The following is a 17,276-nucleotide window of genomic DNA, read 5'->3' on the forward strand; positions in this document are numbered from 1 at the left end:
TGGAATTATTAAAAAAGAGGAACCCAACAAATATGCAAACAGCCAAACATAATACTTACGATCAAAAATTGTCACAACTATTAAAAATATAGTAAAGATTAAATACCTGGATCTCTTGTGAAGACTCGTTGATCATAAAGAATGCCATCCGATAAATACATCCAAGTCTTTCTCCAAACATGTTCGGGTCTATTCATCGACGAAGATAGTAACATGGTAACATACAACTTGCGTAAAAAATGACCTGAACCCCACTGATGCGCCTCTTTGATTGCCTCGACAAATTCACGATCATCTTGTAAAAATCCCATCGCAAAGCATGCATCTCTAAATGTTTTTAGCTTTTTACCGTCCACCGTCTTAATGTCCTGATAGCATAAAGGACCCTTTTTGATAGTGAGCATCATCCTTAAATAAAACAACTCACCGGTGCTCTGAGGAACCCAAATGAGTCGACCAATGGTATACCCTCGTTTCCTTGGTTTCCAACTCCGACTTCGTTTATGATAGACAAATTTAGAAACAAAGTCTCCATAAGTTAGTAATCTTGCTTCTTCATAAGTTTTGTTTGCTTCAAACCATGCTGTAAACATCGACTCTGTTACACTTGGTTTGAGTAACACGTCACCAACCTGCTCGTAGTCTTTGTAGTACACAGAGTTTTCACCTTCCATGTGAAAATACAGTCTTTCTACGGCTGGCTTTCTGCCATGTATAGAATAGGAAAATATCCTCCAACATGCTTCACTTGGGGAGATGTATCGACAATCCAAATATTGCTTGATCTCGTCGACGTTGTTTCTATCTTGGCCTTGTATGATTGCGGAAATTCTATCGGAACCTTTGTTTATATATTTGAAAAGGTATTTGATAGAAGTACTTTGGTTGCACCATTCCATGTTAATGTGGGCTTCGTACTTCAACAACAAACTTGGATTGTGAGGAACAACATGACCACTGTGAAAGATTAATCCATTTTTTTCAATAGTGTGTTTGTTGTCTCTTCTCCTATAAACAGGATACCCTTCTTGGTCCACGATAGTCGTAGGTTGAAACTTCTTAGGGTAAAACTTGGTGCACCTCCCATCTTTCGTGCAAGGTGTCTTGGGATTTGCCAAACCACAAGGACCATGAACCATGTGAGCTTTGACCAAACTGTACAACCGAGGGTGTGTTTCGGGATCGGGCACTTCAGCACTGATGATCTTGTCAATGTCTTCTGGACCTGGATATTTGTTCGAAGGATGCAAGAAGATCAATATATGGGCATGAGGCAATCCTCTCTTTTGAAACTCAATGGTGTACATATCTACAATTGGAAAAGCATAAACAATTCAGATTTATTGTTATAAATTATAAACAATATAATGACATCAAAGTTAAGGGGGATAATGAACTCACAGGCGAGTACTTTTCCAAGAACACCTTTTTTGGTTAAATCTGTAAGCAATTGATCAAACTTGATTTTGAATACTCTCGAGATGATATCTGGTCGATCTTGAGGCTTCAAATGAAGAGGTCCAAGTACTCTCTGAATCTCAGGCCAATTTGGGTTACAAGTAAAGGTAATAAACAAATCCGGAAATCCAACTTTACTGCATATAGCCATTCCATCATAGTACAATTGATCCATAAACCTACGACCTCCGACAAATGAGGAAGGCAAAACGACTCGTTTACCTATGCTGTTCCCTTGCGCTTGATTCTGGTCTCCCTCTTCATTTAAAGCATTGTACTTGGAAACCCGAAGTTTTGGTTGATTTTTACGTAACCATTCAAGTTTCTCAGACTCCAACATTGTGTAACCATCGACCAGAAATTGCTGGAACAACCTTCTAGAAGATAATAGAGTCTTAGCTTCGTTGCACCTGGTTTGAATGCGGTATGCCAAAAATTCCCGAATTGTGAGCCTATTTCTTACGCCGTTACTGTTGGAAGGCAAGTCCCTATGAGCTACATCAGGTCTATAACCGTCCTCACCATAAGGAAAAATCAAAGGATATTGGTAAGCCATGTAAGCAGCATGCAGTTCGTTGATTCGCTGAAGTCCTCCTCCTCTTGTTTGCATAATGATATCACGCATTTCTGCCGTGTCTATATCACCAACAACCAAGGCTGCTACTTCAGACACAGTAGGTTGGTTATACACCCTTCCATCGGTGGATCGGCTAGAAATGAGTCGTAGCTTGAGGTTTTGAGTTTCCCCACTGTTTAACCATTGTTTCGCCATTTGAAAGCTCTTTGCATGAGGATTGAATTCGTATAGCATATTGGACAACTGGTTTACAACATTTTCATCAATGTTCTCCTTGTTCCTGACATTAGAAAAGAAGACCATAAACGTATGGCAGTGAGAATTCATAGGCCTCATTATATAAGTGATGTAAAAGAAAGGACAGTGAGTATTCATAGTCATAATTATATAAGTTATGTAAAAGATGTGACAGTGAGAATTCATAGGAGATTACCTAAGTCCATGCATCCGGTTTTCGACTTCATTTTCCGTGTCATATATATATAATTGTGCAAATTTCGGTTTTTGCCCTTGAGGAGGCAGCAAACTTCCAATTCGATGACACGTTTGACCTTGTATTCTCATTGTTGGAGGGCCGCGACCATTGTTAAAACGATTGTCTATCTTTGCTCCCGGTGAAGTGAATGCAAACATCATATTGTATAGTCGAATTTGTTGTTGAAACTTCCGGCTAACTATACTTTCGTGATCAAACAAAAGTTTTGCAAGTTGCTCTGGAGGATGTCTTAGCATTGGTAGTTCGACTTTTCCGTTACCACAACACATCATGAACTTTGGGTTAGCGGCATGTGTACTTTTGTGCATCCGTTCTTGATACCACATCATTGCTTTGCAATAACAACATTCGATAAGAGGGGAACCGATGTCGTAATATTCTACATAATGCGAGAATGTCGTTAAATTAGAAAATTATATCATAATGGTTTAATAATGGTAGCAATTGTCCAAAGTCTGGAACAAAAAATTGTTACCTTCAGAAAGTCCGGTTGCATTGTCGTTGATTGTAAAAGGTGCTTCAAAACCTTCTGACTCTGAACAGTTGTCCTCGTCGGATAGGTAGGCTGTTATAAAAATACACAGTAACAATCAGAATGAGAAATGCCGTTTATATTGGCTGATACGTTCTATTCACACTTACACTAAAAAACGATTTATTGAATAAAATTCATAGTGATAGAACTCTTATTAAACATACTTGCAAATGGGTCGTAGTCGCTATCCTCATCGGAGTCACTATTAAAATCCAGATTGATCGTAGGTGTAAAAATAGGACACGTTGGCTCCGTCCTACGATGGTGATTGGTCGTGGACCGTGACATTTGCGTTACGTCCTGAGAAACCTGATGGTTGGATATATCTCCTATTCGCCGATCAGGTGGCGGTGGGGTAATGACATTACTGTTGAAACAAAAAAAGCATCAGTTATAAAATTACATTAGTCACTGTAAGAAATGGAAAGAAACCATCATGTTTGGTACCTTGGTCCGGGTGAATCAACAGGAATGGGATGAGGCAGAATCCTCGTTTGGCTGGTGAACTCTTTATCCAAACTCAGCAGGGAAATTGGATGCTGCAATTGTTTTCTCGGCCTGCCTCTCGATCGTTTGGGCACATCAACACATCTGTGTTTCAAGTTTTGTTAATAAATTGGAAGTCAGTGAGTTTCACATATTGAAGATAACGTAAGTCATGTATGAAATCATATCAATCTGAAAAACGAATGCAGGGTTTGAGAAAAAAGGTCTACAATCACAATCAAGAATTTGCATGTCTCATGGACTATAGTTGGGCCATAATTAAGATCATATGATGCAAGTATTAATCGCAATTAACATGCAATATTAAAGATTGCAACAGGACCATGTAATAAAATGTTAGTAGTATATACCAGTCAATTATAACACCATAAAATTCATAATCTCACAAACCTTTTTTTGGTGAAACATGTAAGTAAAACTAATGAGCTGATACATTCTCGTTTAAGGTTTATAATAAAGATTTCATATTGAGATTAACAATTTCTATATCGCCCTTTGAAAGCAAAAAGGCAGCATGTTTTCCAGATACGGTTAAATTGAGGCTACTAAAAGTTAATTCGTTTTCAGCAACCCAAAGTGAAATTATTCACCTCTGCAAACTAAGGATTAATTGGGGTACATTTAGGCCAATCCACATTGGTATATAAATGCAATAAAGCATGGCCTTAAACTACGAAACAATAGATATCCGCCAGCAGTGGGCAGCAAGTATCAAAAAACATTCAGATCAAATCAAGGGTCTAGCATACTATCCTTTTACAATTAATTCAAGTAAAGTGGGCAGCAATGTATACTTGGAACTTAGAGGCATTTCGTACCTTGTTGGTGTGGTGGAACCGAGGGTCAAATTGGCCGTGTCATTCCCTTCCACTCTTTCCAGTATAGGAAACTTTCTAGTCAAGTTCATAGCCATATTTGGAACTCCATACTGATTCTTAGGCCTACCCCGCACTGGTATGGGATTTAGTGGTAAGCTGTTAAGAATGAAACCATGGAAACCATTATAAACAGGGACGTAATCGAAATTTAAGCCCTAACTGGCGGTAAATGGTTATACACGTAAAGACATAGGGTAAACAATATTAGTTTACAGCCTAGATGAAACCCAAATATTTAAATCAAGCTTAACTTGACACACAAGTTAATGGGACAGCCACACATAGCATAGTTAAATACCTGATGGAATGGCTATCTTGATTTCTAATACAGACATACATAGAAAAATATATAGAGGTGAGTAACGAAGTTGGTGTGAAATAGTCTAGGGATTGCACTAACGTGTGTATATTAGAAGAACTCCCAGCTTCATCTCTTATATTTTCATGCTGAGTCCGGTTTTGTTTTGCTTTCAATGAGGAAGGAGTAAATCCCTCATTTTCCTTCACAGTAGAATTGGATGCAAACTTTGAAAATAGATTTGTTCCCAAAACATCTATCGGTCGGGACCTCAAATTTGTTTTAAAGGCGTGTCTTGAAATGCTAGGTTCCGAACCTTCAAAACCTAAACTTATACCAACTGACTGACAAGAAGATGTCGGTAATGCTGACATGTTTTGAAACGATGGTGTAAGTTCGGACAAAGGTTGCCTTGGAGTGGATGACATTGGAGTATTAATAACTGGAACTTCGAGCGGGAACTGTTGGTGAGAATTGTATTTTTGACGTTTGGAACGGTTTTCTTTCAAAAGCGTTGACCTTCTTGATCTTGCCTTTTTCGCGTTGTGCATTCGGCCACACGGGTCCATATTATACACCTTTAAAAGAGCTACAACAAACCACGAAATTTACATTTAATTGAGTTAGATGGTGTAATTAAAAGGCATAGAATATATAATCTATAAGTATGCAAATATTGTCCTAATGACATTGATACCAACTATGCATTTAATGTACCATGGCAGCATACACAGTGTGGCTGGTTATATATTAAAGGTCATGACAGAAACATTAATATAAAATAGAAACACACATAATTTGGTGGTTGGTTTATCATAAATTCATTACACCAACTGAATTAATTGTAAGCTTGGTATCATATTCAGAATTATATAAATTGACCAACATAAGAGATTCTTCTACCATGTTTATGCTATCAAGGTCTCATGAAATATGATAAGCATCATTCAGCCCAATCGTTGCTATCATCTTCCCCTAAGGTGAGTAACTCAACCACTATCAATTACTTAGAATGGGCAGTAGAATGCTAAATATACTATGGTTGGGCAGTAGAATGCTAAGATTCATTTCTTATCATTTCCCCCTTAGGTGAGTAACTCCCCCTAATTTCAAACAATTCAAAAATTTATTCTATGGTTGGGCAGTAGAATGCTAAGATTCATTTCTTTTATATGAAGGGATGCATAGACTCATTTCTTAAAAAGTCATCTTTATATGTGGTGTATCCTTTTAAGTGTTATAGACTAAGTAAACCAAGTAGTTTATTATGTTACCTTTATGTGCTTAGAGTCATTTTTTTAAGAGCAATGAACTTTTTTACCTGGATATCTTCTTTGTTTAGGGACTAACAGTATGAGAGAACTGTCCTCATATGGAAGACAAGCATTCCATGAGCTTCATCAATTCAGCAACTTGTTCAAGGTGAAAAGGTGTTTTGTCTTATTATTTTTAAGTTTCACATTAGTATAAAATAATAAACTTCGTTTTAAATCCTTATTTTTAAGTCTTTATTGAAGATCTCTAATAATAGTAAATGGCCTTTAAATAATAGTAATCAAACAGGTTGTTTTTTCGTAAATTCCAAACAATATGTGTAATAATCAAATAACTGATATTTTATTCAAGCACCATCCTGCAGAATAACTGATATTTAATTTTATATAAAAGGGTCTCTATGAGTAATAGACCTAAAGATATGTAAAATAAAACTGACAAGACATTAAATTGGAAATGGTAAAGCAAAAGTGAAAGTATAAACATTGACTTGCCTTGTAACGAAGCACAATGCATTTAAGGTTGAAGTGACAACAATCTCTAGGTTTTCTCAAAATGATGATACATGTACTTTGAAGCAGTTGATACGTAGCAGCATTATACACAATGGAGGCAATGGAGGCTGTTTCCAATGAAATAGAGCAGCCTAGTACAAACTGTGACAGGCCCTATGTATCTTGACAGACTGCTTTACACAAAAGATAAAGGAAAAAACCAACCAGTAGTGTAATAGGTACATTGGTAGTGCTGCAGTATATAGATTATAGGTACATTAGTAGTGCAGCAGTGTAAATAGGTAGAATCCTTAAAAATATTAGAATTGATAGCATGGAAACATTATATAAGACTTTAAGAAAAGAGTTATATTTAAGTAATGAATGTTATATATTAACTGAGTTACTACATGTCTAATGATAATTATTAACATAACTACTTTGATAAAAGACTAACTCTATGCATCTTATAATCGTGCTGCATCAAAGTCAATAAGCCTGGCCCTGTTTGACAAAATCTAGACAATGGACTTAAAACCTTTGATTCTATTGATTAACTTTAGTATTTACAAATTATGATTTGGAACAGAAGTGTAATATTCACATAAGCCTGGCACTGTTTGACTCAGGATGTAGTTTTTTAAATAATTTTGAGACATTACAGGTCTGCTATTGTATCAATACCAGATTCTGGTATTTTCTATTCAAAGTTCAAAGTTACTGAGCTAATAGGATAATGCTCCAAACCCCGCATAAACTTCTCAATCTTGTCCACGGCCCTATAGCTTTCCCAGATCAAAACTTCCCTATATTTCCTTCTATTAAATGATGTATGTTTTTTCGGTTCATTAAATATTTTATGATAATTGTGGAGGCTTAAAATCATTACTTATCAGAGAGAAGAGCTACCTCGTGCAATTACCAACACTCGATTTTATAAACAATAAATTTTGGGAACGGAATGACTGTCTATTATAGTGAGCGTTATGAACTTCAATAAATTGATCAAGCAAATTACTGGTGGCAAATGCTCAAAGATAAACAGAAGAGGGTTATATAATTCTAGTTTATAAGAACTCTAATAATTAACCAAATGAGCTATTATTGTTTTGCCAAAAATAAGGGCTAAAAATAAGAAAAATAAGTGGATCCACTAAGGAAAAACAACAACAAAATCAGCTGAGAAAGATAACTAAGATTCTATCTTCTAAGTGTCCAAGATAATATACAAATGAAATCAAATAAATAACTAACCGTAATAACTTTTAGTAGTCCAAAAATCAAATTAGATTAGTAAGAGGTTTTAATTTCACTAAGTTCCTGTAATATATTATCTTCTAACTATCCAAAAATCTAGGTTAATGGGGTATGGAGCCTATAAGAATGAGGCAGGAAATTTGAAAATAAACTTGCTGCCCACAAATCTTATGAGTATTAATATTCACTATACATAACTTATCATAAGAAGGGAGCATTGTAACATGGGCTATGGAGTTGCTTTAGGTCTGCTGCCACATTTGTTTTCACATATAGATTTCCAGAATGGGATAGCAGCATAATGATGGTCTGTTAGTCATAAAGGTATGTAGCTATTTTAGTTGCTAGGTAGATAATTTAATAACCTATGCTAAGTAGCAAAGAATTCTCCATATTTTTGTCATATTGCAAGTACATATTACTCACTTATAAAATGCATTATTTTCAGACTTCTGTAGAAACATCATATTGCTAGATAAGTTAAACAATCATATTTTTTTGATTCAGACAAAATGTAAAAATACTATGGACTAAATAGCAGTCAATAATATGCATTAAACAATTAATAGTCATTACACCAGTTTGTTAATGATGAGTTGAGGAGTTCAGAACCATTAGACATGGCATGTTCAAATTCAAAATGACATAGGCCAACAAAATAAGGACTTAATAGTTGGATTGCAACCTTACATGTCCTCTCCGGCCTATAGCAAACAACAAAGCATTACTACAGACGTGTCACACTACTAATGAAATATTGTGATAGAGTAAATATTCCTTACTCAAACTAACCTTCTTCATAATCTCTCTTAGTTCGGTAGCAGTGTGTTTAGTATACTGAATAACATCCTTATCCCAAAAAACAAAGATCCCCTTATGGTTATCATACTCCACCTCAATTTCAAGTTTGAATCTAAAAGATAAGGTAAAAGTCAGTTTTGATATAAAGCTTCCAAATGAGTAAATTTACAATTTAATGGAATGGCAGGGTATAATGCTCACTTAGTAACGCGTTCGGCATCCGTATTTCCATTTGATTCAAAATACCATCCAGACCTGGAGGCATTAAAACCAGTGGTAATTCCAATGGTGGTTGCATAACAGTCCTATTATGGGAAAGAACATAGGAAACAAAAATCTTATTAGGAATATAAATTTTGCATTGTGATAGAAGTGTAGTAGAAATAGAAATAATTGTACAAACAATATAATAAAAGTCAGACCCTTCCGAACTTTGATACCGCACGGATACTCTTGACCTCAGACAATTTGGTCCAGAAATTGTTATTAGATTGAACAGATGAATCGTACGTCAATGATTGGGAAGCAGCAGGTAAGTTGGATCCAAAACTGAAAAAAAATAGAGGAAGGACAGATTAATGTATGTAACAGATTTTTCATGTTATTGGAGGCAGGGAAAATAGCACTATACCTAGCTTTGAACTCATCAACTTGTGGATGTTCCAAGTTGATGTAAAGTTTAGAACCGTTCCACGCATTGGAAAGACACGGTAAACCCGAAACTGAAATGTATAGCGGTGAAGATTTTGTTAAAATACGAAACAGCATCCATCAAAAAATGAAACAAAAAACAATCTTTAATTAGCAAAAATAGGAAATTTACATTTATACAACCTGTGTTAAGCTTGCACCATGCATGCGTCAATACAATTATAGTAGGACCGGCAAAGTTGTTAGGGGTAGTGTAGTTGTTGAATTGTTTGGCGTAATCCTCCCATAAAACCAGCTCGATCACATTGCCTTCCACATCACGCAAACTGATATTGACGCAAGATTTCCTACCGCCACCTCCCATTTGGGTTTTTAAAACATCTTGTAACACACCAATGACATCTGATACGTAAAATATGCACAGATCTATCAATGAACCAAGATAAATGTATATGGACAGAAGTAAATAACACTGATTAATTGAGGTGAAGCTGATTCATACCATACAAATGGTCATGCTTGTAGTCAGCTTTGAGAAAGCTCTCAATGGGGTGAAAAGTGTAGCTGTGAGTTGGTATTTCTGGTATCGCCACTTTAGACATGGTAGTACCTCCATTGAATATGAGTTTCAGTGGGTTAGCACACACTTTGAAAGGGCCATCGTTGTCAACTGGCTCTCCATTATAAAGGAAATAGGTCTCATGCTCCTTGACTACTTCAATCCAATCTTGGAAGTCTCTCCCCAGAGTGGTGACATGAATCTTGTCTCCCTGTTAAATGAAGTTATCTTAGTAATGGTGTATGAAAATGATGAACATGTAAAAAGGCATAAAAGCTCAGGAAAATCATAAGAAGTTGTTAAAAATTCAACCTTTACATCCTGAATAACTGCTTCAAGATGTTGGTTCCCATTTTTCTCAGTAACAACCCACACATCAACCACTCTAATGTGCATTTTCCAGACTTGATTTCCTCTGACCAAATCGTTAATCAAAATGGGAGGTCTTGACATCTTTTCTGATATAAATGGGTAGTATAGCATAACAGAAAGAAAAGAAACATTTTCAGATCATAGAATGAGATCAATATTGTACATAAGAATGAAAATAAGAATCAACATAAGCCATTTACACCAACTGTAGAATGAGCATTAGTATGAGATAAACATAGTCTTCTGTAGAAAAAGAACTTATAACCTTCAACCATATCAGAAAAAAGACGAATCGAAAAAAGGAAACAACACACAAACAACACGTTAAACAAAAAACAGCAGAAATAAAACAAAAAACAAATATGGAGGAGGAAGAAATAATCAAACTCTGTGGGTTGCTACCGATCCAAACCTGAGGAAGGAGAGAAACTAACGTGTGAAAATGTTTGATGAAGGAGTTGTTCAAGTTTCTCCAGACGGTAAACAAAGAGGAGCAGAGTATGATATGATTTGGCTTTGTCCCTTTTGTGCAAATAGAAGTGACATATGCCTGAGAAGTGGGGTCGGAAGACTCTGCGAGGGAAACGACATATTAACAAAAGTCCAAAATTTTGTACACAAATTTTTGAATTGACGAATGAGAAGTCTACAAATGGCATAGGTGAATATTTCTTTTGTTAATTACATAGTTAGCCTTTTAGCAGTGTAAAATTTTGAGGTTGAAAGGGTAAAATAGGTAGTTTGGGCAACATCTTAGTAATGGGTAGATAGTTGAAGAGGTGTGTCATTTTTAAGAAACCAATGTTTATAATTTGGGGTGTTAAATTCTAGTATTTGGTGAATTTGTGCTATGAAGAAAGAATGTCTTTTTGGGTGATCAACAACACCCTTAAGAATTATATATTTTCATTAGAATTTTGGATCATAGGCTTTAGATTTTGAAGTTCAAGATTCAACGTATGATAACATAAATTGAATTTTAATGGTAATGAAGGTCCAAGATTGGTGGTATGTAAAATTGTTGGAGTTTCAAGTCTAGATTTTGAAGGAGTTATAAGGTATATGGAATTCGTCAGCACATGGGGGGACGTGTGAAGTTGATTTGCTCATCTGGTACAAGGTTTTTTGGACTAACCTGAGGTGACAACAAGTTTATAAGGAAAAGTGGCATATCATGTCATGTGTGCGAAGACATGTATGTAATCGTGTTTAAAGAGAAATTTACTTAACGTTGTTGTAGTGGTGTGTGAAATGAAAATAAGAATTGATGTTGACATTGGATTTTTTAGGAGATTCCATTTTGGCCCCCACCTTTTTATTTTTTTATCCTCTTATCTCTTATACACCCATTCCCTTAGGATCTCCCATCATTTTTTCTAATGAGTGTGCAACCTCAACTCCCACACGTAAAACAATTTGTAATATTGTTGAGGCTTTTGGGCTTGAAATGGTGGATTTTAATTAATTGGTAAAAGTTGTTAGTGATTTGGGTGTAAGTGATGTCCCCATGAGGTATGTGTTTGCTTCGTATATTGGTGTGTGTGTCTAGATTTTATCACTTAAAATGATACAAGTACAACTACTCCATGGATGCATAAGGAAGTATTTTCATTAGATTTTCCTTTAGTGTTTTTATATAGTTTTGCTCCTCCGGATCTTCCTTTGTGAATGTTGATTGAAAATGTTTTATGTAAGAATGAGTAATAATGATTCAAATTATGTATGATTAAGATATGTGTAGCTTTGGAGTCATATGCTAGTATTTAGATCGAACTCAAAACTCGATAGGGGTAGGTTCAGAGAGTCGAATTAACATGTAGTCGAAGTTTGTTCATACATCATGCAGTTTAATGATGTTGTATATATGAATGTCATGTATTCATGTTATCATCATACATTATATACACATGCTAGTAATTTATAAATAGATGATTTCTCGCATGTTAGGAGAAATGTTGGTTGTTATTTTGTTTCACTTGTAATCATTTAACGCTTAATGAGAAAGTAAATTAGATAATTGTCATAATCAACTTTATTTCTCTCTCTTCTTCTTCCCTCTTCTTTATCTTCTTGAATTGAAAGGGACTCGATGTTGCAGCACACATGTTAGAACATCGGGTACATATGCCCCCTCTGCACCAAAACTAGCTTGAACACTCCATATTATTTTGCATAATGCGACTGTAACACGGTGGGAGAACTGACTTTTTAAATGTGCGGATAGCAAGAGTCGCCACCAACTCTTATTTTATCCAATTGAAAAAGATTGAGATCGGGGGTAGGTTATACAAATGGAAGGTGTAAGCACCCTTTATATCCATGGTTATCCATGGGCTCTTAATTGCTTAGCTCACTTTTATTTGTTTGACTTGTTTGAAAAGAGTGTCGTGTGTGAATTGAAAAGATTTGAATAAGGACTTTAGCTTGTAAATAAGCGTAGCCTTTTTGAATTGATTTTGAAAAAGGGGTGTGAAAAGTAATTTGAGTTTGAATAGTGAGTAAGCAGTTAAAGGCACCTACCCCAAGTTTAATGTCTTTCTGTTCTTTAAGATTTTTGTTTGAAAGGACTATCCATACCATAAAGAGGGCAGGTAGTCCTTTCGTTGGATTTGAAAAGGGTCATTGGAATTATCGTTTGCCATAAGATTGTCCCTACCATAAAGAGGGCAGGTAGTCGTTAGGGAAGGATATAATAGTCATTTTAGGCAACCGATGAGGATACCTTAGCAATTGAAAGGGACTATCATCAAGATCACTTATCGTAGGGAACATCGAATGGACGAGATCTTTTATGATGATTTTATTCGTAGGATGCAGGCTAAGGTATCCCTGCATCCGAGGGACTTGACTTATTTTGATCGAAGGCAGCATAAGAGGAATTACCCTAAAGGTGTGTGGGTGCAACAATCACGTGATTCAGTTCGAATATTTTATCTTGTATTAGGAAAACTAAATTCATTAAATTGTTGTCACTCCCTATTGTTACTAACCACACAATTAAAATAGAGGCAGAAATATAAATGTTCCTACGTTATTACAAGGCTTCGGGTGGGGGATTACATAGCCAAAAACCCGAGAAAAGAAAAGGCAGAAATTTAAAGGAAGAAAAATAAAATCCTAAACTATTACACGACTTTGGGGCAGTTACAATAAAATAAACAGATCAAAAATTAAAATTGTAAACCTTGCAACATATGAATAATTTAGGCAACCAAATAAAAAGGCAAGGCAAAAGGCGCGGGGAAAAGTTAACCATGGTTAATAAAAAGAAACAGGTTAAAAAACCTAGACAAACCTGAAGCTTGAAACCTAAGGACAACATTCACCTAAGGGAGAAACAAACCTAAAAACTTACAGTTAATGGGCAACACCTACCTACCAACCTTAAGGCTTCTAGGTTATCTATGATTTTTGAAGTTTAAGGCTAAACCTAAAACCTAATTATAATTAAAATAAAAAGTATAACCTAAAATTAAACCCTAATTATTAAATTATTTAACCTAATTAAACTAATTAATTAAAAATATTAAACCTAATTATCTAACAAATTACTAATTAAATTTAATTACCTAAAAATATGAATAAATCCTAATCAATTAATTTAACATAATAACTAATTAATCTATTTGCTAATTCTAAATTCTAATTGTTAATTAATGGCTAAAAAAAGGTTAATGGTTAAATAGTTGGTTAGTTAGAAACTAATTAAGATGAACAAAAAACAAAAAACAAAAAACAAACCAACAATATAAAAGAAAAGAAGCAACAGAACCTGGGCGTATAATCCCCCGTATCAAGTCTCTGAGGGTCTACGGTGGTCTGTTTCTCCAGGATCCTTTGATTTGGCCCTGCGTTGATCCAGTGGTGGAGAAGTGAAGGAGTACCATACATGTTGATCAGTGAGCAGTGCTGGATCTTTGATGACACAATTTGTAAAAGATATTTCTTCCAACCTGGGGATCGAACCCAGTTTTCCTTGGTCACATGGATAATTATTTTACCAATTAAGTTGCGCATTATTAGTCAATAATAACATGTGCAAAATAAATTATATGGGAAACACAAAAGAACTAATGGACCAGTCAACAAACTTCAACGTGGGGCCCTTGGACCGCTGACTGGCGAATTAGAGAAGGAGGGAGGATTTGACTGGCCAGTTCAATGGTGACACTCGCAGAAAGATAAGGTGAGTAGTTGACCGGCCAACAATGACGCCACACGTGACACGTCCCTGTTCATCTTCGTCTTCTTTCTTCTTCATGTGTACCTGCGGAAACACCTGCGGATTTTCCCATGGCTATTCCTGCGGAATTTTCCTTCGATTTTCTGCAATCATTAAAACTCAAACAACATGCATTGAAAAAATATAAACCATACTCAGAACCACTAATTGGCATGCTAGAAATTCAATGGTGTGGTTAGTTTTCCCTGAAAGCGCTTGTAACCGTCAGTTCGAAGCTCCACCAAGTTGATGCCCTAACAATGGCAAATCATGGTTCCGGTCCAAACGATCACAGGTAATACGTTAAAGCTGTTCTAAATAACATTATGAGCATGAATATAAGCGTAGAATTTATTTAAAATGGATGAATTATCAGTTTGAGTTTCAAGAACATATGCAAACCGGTGAGAGTTAGAGGAGATGATCCAGGATGTCTCAAGCTCGTGCAAGGGTTGGGAGCCGTCTCTAATACCCTCGGGAAGAAGACACAAGGGCTAAACGTGGTTGAAACTTGTTGCACCCGAGTTTTGCTCTTACCCTAACTTGGAAGAGAGATTTGAATCCTTATGGTCTTCTCTTGGAGGCAGCCTTACGTGTCCTTTGCCCTCAACCAATTCCTCTATATATAAGGGTTATATTAGGTCAACAAGAATGGCAATAAATCAATCCTTGAGAGAGATTGGAAAATTCATGGAAACTTTCTTATTTTGGCCCATGTTAATTCTTTAAATAAATCCCACAAATTTCTTTGTGCCTTGGATGATGTGGAAGATTTGATTTGAATCCATGAAAAGGAATGATCATTATATAATTATTTTAGGATATTATTTGATTTTTATTTGAAATTAAATGATTAAAATCAAATATGATCAGTCATAGTTGGGTTGACTTTCTCCTAGAAACCCTAATTTAGTAACTTGGAGTTTTGTGGATTTCTGATCTTTTCTTGATGTATCATGATCAACCCTTGATCAAATTATGAACGTGACTTCAAAATAATGATGTTGACCAAAAATCAGGAGTTTTGACTGTGATTTGACCATAGTTGACTTTTAGGTCAACCTAGTCGACTATTGACCTTTTGGGCTGTTGACTGAGCAATCTTGTGAATCGGAGCTTGAAACTTGGTATGGGGATACTATGAGGCATAAGAGAGGCCATGAAGTCCACTTGAAGTATCAGAAGTTGATTTTACTTAGAGAGAAGCAAAACCCTGGTTGTGGCTTGTTGCTTAGGAGACAGGTAAGTGTGCCTAAATCTTGTATAGTCTTGAGCAGTTGAAAGTCAGGTGAGCCAAAATATGATGGGCAAAATTTAGGGTATGACAGCGACCAATCTAAAATGAACTTCAATATCCCCTGTTGGAAAATTTTGGAAAAAAGAACTCTTCAAAAAAAAAACGTCGTTAAGCATCAGAGTTCTCATACTTAGAACAAGTAGTAAAAGTTAAACCGTCGAAGCATATATCAGCAACAATCAAAGTCAGAGTTGATGTAACATTAATATGTAGCACAGACATAAATCATGAGATAGTTATACACACATAAGTTTTCTTGTCAAAGGTCGCGAGATAGTCACACACACACATGAGTCACGAGGTAGTTACACGCGCATGAGAATATTACACTATCCTAAATTAGAATTCTCCAAAACAGTCAGTCATGCAATCATTCAAGATGAGTTAATAATGTATGAACACACTGTTAGTAATCAAGATCAGAAGCTACTACTAAGACACATCAAGATCAACATACACATATATGTGTCAGATGTTGTAGCATGTGTGTTTTCCATAGAAAACTTGAAAAGTTAGTATATCAGTACTAAACACATCAGAGATCAATAAATATTAGCTCCCTCGCAGTCAGTAGTTACCTATCTTCTATCAACAAACAAATTAATGTACCTATCTTATTCTTTTTGTCCGTACTTATGATTATTGTGTCTTAAAGAACTTATGACACTCCCCTTGACTCAAGTAACAAGAAAATTTTATTTGCATTGGATATTGTAGATGAACTTTCACCATTATCTTGTCTTTGTTGTTGAGGCAACACAATATTAGGGACATGTGTCCCAACAAACAACTTCTTGTCAAAAGTCAAAGGCACATCCTTTTTACTATTAACATCTTGTTGATTCACAATATTATGATGTTGGTTTAAGATGATCCTAGAGATCTGACATGGAAAAGCTATTGGTAGCTTTGTATCAATTTATTCAGCATGCTTCATTGTTTGCTCAAAAATGTAATCACCAAATTTAATCTTGGCCTTTGTTCCTATTTGCCAAATGAGCTTGGCTAAAGCAGGGATAATGTTGGAGCTGTGATTTGTAGGTGCCCACTTTGTTGCACCAATTTTGTTCGGCATAACATATTTTCACTTATCCTTTTCGTAGACATACCACTTTATTTGGGCCATTTCTTTATTTGCCCAATAATAATGTTGATAACACCAAAACACACTATATTTTTTACTCGACATGCACATATTTTATCATTGTTTTATCTTTATTTTTAGTGATATGCTGGTGTTTTGTCTGTGTTTCAGTTACCTAATCATATGAGAGTCATACACGAATAATCGGAGCGAATCAGATAAAAAACAAAAAAAAAAACATAATTTATACTCACGACGTCCAGCATGGCGTTCGCCATGGTGGTGACCATAGGGTACGTGTCTCACGTCCTAACAATCACAAAGATCAAATGTACCCATTTTGTGAAGGAGGCGTTCGCTACTAGGAGATGGCGGCCGCCATTATTTGAAAAAACTATAAAAAAAAGACAAAGAAGCATAAAAAAAACTATAAAAAAAAAAGAGTAAAAAGTAAAATTCAATAGTTAACTTTGGATCCAAAAAAGATTATGATTTCCCTAATCAAGCGAAAAAGG

General features: G+C 35.6%; 2 protein-coding genes across 2 annotated transcripts; both read right to left on the reverse strand.

Annotated features, from left to right (window-relative positions):
- Positions 1–98: 98 nt before the first annotated feature.
- On the reverse strand, positions 99–1,843 carry LOC131650356 (uncharacterized). Its single transcript, XM_058920071.1, has 4 exons — positions 1,402–1,843; positions 1,116–1,309; positions 812–1,058; positions 99–742 (listed from the first exon to the last, which is right to left on the reverse strand). The coding sequence occupies exons 1-4, from the start codon at positions 1,796–1,798 to the stop codon at positions 99–101; spliced, it is 1,482 nt and encodes a 493-aa protein (XP_058776054.1). The 5' UTR covers positions 1,799–1,843.
- A 6,618-nt stretch (positions 1,844–8,461) lies between these two features.
- On the reverse strand, positions 8,462–10,239 carry LOC131650357 (uncharacterized). The gene is made up of 8 exons (XM_058920072.1): positions 10,099–10,239; positions 9,730–9,997; positions 9,411–9,629; positions 9,208–9,298; positions 8,999–9,125; positions 8,778–8,881; positions 8,568–8,688; positions 8,462–8,479 (listed from the first exon to the last, which is right to left on the reverse strand). The coding sequence occupies exons 1-8, from the start codon at positions 10,237–10,239 to the stop codon at positions 8,462–8,464; spliced, it is 1,089 nt and encodes a 362-aa protein (XP_058776055.1).
- Positions 10,240–17,276: the final 7,037 nt, after the last annotated feature.

This window comes from Vicia villosa, linkage group LG2 (genome assembly GCF_029867415.1).
Source record: "Vicia villosa cultivar HV-30 ecotype Madison, WI linkage group LG2, Vvil1.0, whole genome shotgun sequence".
In the NCBI taxonomy this organism is placed as follows: Eukaryota; Viridiplantae; Streptophyta; class Magnoliopsida; order Fabales; family Fabaceae; genus Vicia; species Vicia villosa.